Source organism: Micropterus salmoides, unplaced genomic scaffold (genome assembly GCF_014851395.1).
Source record: "Micropterus salmoides isolate LMB-PRFRI ecotype aquatic unplaced genomic scaffold, ASM1485139v1 Ms_hic_scaffold_23, whole genome shotgun sequence".
Taxonomy (NCBI): Eukaryota; Metazoa; Chordata; class Actinopteri; order Centrarchiformes; family Centrarchidae; genus Micropterus; species Micropterus salmoides.
Window position 1 is genome coordinate 16,308,823 of NW_024041484.1, and position 3,911 is coordinate 16,312,733.

Here is a 3,911-nt window from a genome sequence, read left to right on the forward strand (position 1 = left end):
TGCTGCGTTATCGCCTTTTCATGTCTGTCTTGTACACGTCATCGTCCCGCGTCTGTAAGGAAATGGCATGCAGCCTGAGTCCCGCATGAGTGTAAACATTTCGCTTTTCCAGATAAGCTTAAGCTGAAATGGCACCGACAGCTGTAAAAATGAAGAATAAGAATTTTACAGCAAAAGATGGCAACTGGAAGAAGTCCAACAATAACGCACAGGGGGTCAAGAAGAAGAGGAAATGGGTCCCCGAGCACAAAGTATTCGAAGGCAGTGTGAAGGAAGGTAAGTTTATAACCGCTAACTTACTCTGTTAAAGTAATGAGAAGCATTAACTGTAGTAAACGTTAACGTTAGATGGGGCTTGGTTAATTCACAAAGACAGACAATAATGGGGCACAGCTCAGCCTATCAACACATCCTGTAAATAAACGTGATGCCGAACTCAACTAAGAAATCTCTCAATTTAGACTTGTATTTCTACGTGACACACTTTGATTCTAGCTAAAATCTTTATTATCCATTTTTTCAAAATATCTTGGTCTTCCAAAAAATTCGGCTTGTACTCTCGACTTAATATTGCATGGCATGCCTTTGTCTTTTTGTCTTAAGGCCAGGGGTTTGCTTTAAAGAGGAAGCAAAAAGTCAAACATGAGTACAACAAGCTGCTGCGGAAGGAGAGGAAAAAAACCCCTGAGTCCAAACCGCTTTACAAGGACGAGTACCCAGAACACCTCAGGCATCTGTACCTGGCCGAGGCAGAGAAGCTGAAGAACGAGGCCTGGACCAATAGAATGAACAGGAGTAAGGTGAGGATGAAAGGGCAGGAGAAGGGAGAAGAGACGGGTGTAAATGATGGCGCTGCATGCCAGAGTGATGCTGCTGATCCAGGTGCAGAAGTTACTGGTGGATCTGAGTTGACAGATTCTGTCACTGGGAACCCTGAACCAACTGCAGCCTCAGAGAAAGAAAGGTAAGAAAACTGCTCTAAAACATAATTCTCACATGTAAGTGATCTGAGTGATTGAAGATAAATTACTACCTGAAACTATGATATAAGTAATGAAGTGCCCAGTACCGTAAATTAAAGCATTTTGGGGAATAAGTATTGCACATGGGAGAAGAGGTTTGAACTTTCAACCTGGTTTGAACTTTTTTCAATAGACTTTCTGTGCTTGTACAGGTTTGAGTTTTCAGAAATTAAAATTTAAAGGGAAACACTCCTGTAATATAATACAGTCAATATAAACCTGTCAATGTACATTCTGATTCATTGTTTTTATTTTCTATTTAACTTTTAAAACTTTTTTAAAATATTTCCCTGTTGCTTTTATGTTGTATGTAAAGCACTTTGAATTACCTTGTTGTTGAAATGTGCTAGATAAATAATCTTGCCTTGCCTTGCTTTACAAATAATGGAGAAATAAATTACGCAACACACATTGATTTTGATTGAAGTGAGATAAAAGCAGGAACTGCGAGGCAGTAGTAGACTGTTCCGGGGTACAGGGCCACAGACAACCAATGCCGTGTCTCCTTTAGGTTTTTAGCCTGGCCAATGGAATAATTAGCAACGACCTACCAGTGGATCTCAGTCTGCGTCTTGGCTAATACCTGAAACTATGATATAAGTAATGAAGTGCCCAGTACCGTAAATTAAAGCATTTTGGGGAATAAGTATTGCACATGGGAGAAGAGGTTTGAACTTTCAACCTGGTTTGAACTTTTTTCAATAGACTTTCTGTGCTTGTACAGGTTTGAGTTTTCAGAAATTAAAATTTAAAGGGAAACACTCCTGTAATATAATACAGTCAATATAAACCTGTCAATGTACATTCTGATTCATTGTTTTTATTTTCTATTTAACTTTTAAAACTTTTTTAAAATATTTCCCTGTTGCTTTTATGTTGTATGTAAAGCACTTTGAATTACCTTGTTGTTGAAATGTGCTAGATAAATAATCTTGCCTTGCCTTGCTTTACAAATAATGGAGAAATAAATTACGCAACACACATTGATTTTGATTGAAGTGAGATAAAAGCAGGAACTGCGAGGCAGTAGTAGACTGTTCCGGGGTACAGGGCCACAGACAACCAATGCCGTGTCTCCTTTAGGTTTTTAGCCTGGCCAATGGAATAATTAGCAACGACCTACCAGTGGATCTCAGTCTGCGTCTTGGCTAATAGGGGGATTAAAGCTCAGCGCTATATGAAGGTGCTGGCCCATGTCTGGCCTTTAAAAGTAATTTAAAGCATTTTTAAATCAATCCTAAAAGAAACAGGCAGCCTGTGAAAGGATGCTAAAACTGGGGTGATGTGGTCACATTTTTTTCCCAGCAAGTTAGAAGTTGAGCCGCAGCGTTTTGGACTAATTGTATGCAATGAATTGATTTTTTTCTGCAGCATTGGTTTTGAAAATTAGGTGCCTGCTCTTGACAAGGTAGAAGAAGAAGAATGATGAATGTTACATCAGTGCAAGGCTAAATAAGTGGAGTACTAGTGGCTATTGCAACATTCTGTGGCCATTCTGATTCATTCATATTTATCATTTTGATATGTTAGATGTCAGTGGTTTTTAGATTAAAACCTTGAAACACGAAAATGCAAACTCTTTCAGAAACCAGCTTTTTTAAATTAACGATGAGGGATTTTTTATACTATCCACCAATGAGTTTTTAAGGTCTCATAAGAGAACTGTGAATGTTTGCGATCTACGGGCGAAAGTCTGTAAGTTGAAGTGGAAACATGGATAATGCCTAAATTGGAGTGTAGTTTTATTATTTCTTTTATTCTTCAACTGTCAGTTTTCAAGCAGATTGGGAAACAGAGTAATAATGCCTTCATAATATTCTCTTGCAGTCTTCCGATGAGCAACCGTATGAGGAAGAAAATGCAGAAGAAGACGTCTTACCAGAAGACAAAAGAGGAATTTGAGACAGTCAGAGAACAACGGAAAAAGAAGAAAGAGGTGAAGTGTTTCTGTTTTATTGTTAACGATTAGCCATAAAAAAGGTCAAAGCTTTAGTTGTTTTGTGACTGCAAATGAAATCGCTTTCTGCTGCTGACGGGTTTTCTTGTGTTTGTTGTTTTTGCATGTACTTTTTGTTTAATCCCAGGAGTACCTGAAGAACAAGCAGCAGAGAGAAGCAGCCATTCAGAAGTACAAAGAGAAAAAGATGGAGACGTTTCAGATGCTGAGCAAAAAAACCAAGAAAGGGCAGCCCAATCTGAACCTCCAAATGGAGTATTTGCTTCAAAAGATCCAAGGACCTACAAAATGACTCCCAAGTCAGAACTGATGGTGGAGAATTAATAGGAAAATGGACCTTGCCTGTATTTGACTATGGACTTAAAGCTATAACGACGTGTGTGTGTGTGTGTGTGTGTGTGTGTGTGTGTGTGTGTGTGTGTGTGTGTGTGTGTGTGTGTGTGTGTGTGTGTGTGTGTGTGTGTGTGTGTGTTTTCAGTATTTTGTCCCTGATAACATAATGCTGTGGCCCACTTTAACCTCAGACCACAAGAGGGCGTTGTAAGATTTGAAGAGATGGAAAAACATGCTCATGTTAGACATTTTTTTTAATTCAATAAATGTTAGAGGTTCTTATAGCCAACAAATTCAAAGTTGTATCTGCTTGAAAGCTACTTGCCATGACGCAAAATCATTCAATATTCAGTCATTTAGTTTTGCTTTTATTAACCCTTAAATTTGACTCCAAAATCTGTAATGTTCTCCTGTCAATAACACAAGATGGTAGTAGTCCTGCGGCTGCTGGTGTCATAGTTACAGGCAATGTAAACATGTTGCATACGTGTAGCCCGCATAAAAGAGAGTTCACCTCTCTGTCAGTGTGGGAGCAGCACGTGGAAGCAGGCTGCAAAAGCCCCCGGCAACTTCCTCATGACATCACATGGTTGCAGAAT

The 3,911-nt window shown here is 39.1% G+C and overlaps 1 protein-coding gene across 1 annotated transcript; it reads left to right on the top strand.

Moving 5' to 3' along the window:
- The first annotated feature begins 101 nt into the window (after positions 1-101).
- Positions 102-3,611, top strand: ccdc59 (coiled-coil domain containing 59). The gene is made up of 4 exons (XM_038738518.1): positions 102-276; positions 604-964; positions 2,850-2,958; positions 3,107-3,611. The coding sequence occupies exons 1-4, from the start codon at positions 129-131 to the stop codon at positions 3,269-3,271; spliced, it is 783 nt and encodes a 260-aa protein (XP_038594446.1). The 5' UTR covers positions 102-128; the 3' UTR covers positions 3,272-3,611.
- The last annotated feature ends 300 nt before the right edge of the window (positions 3,612-3,911 follow it).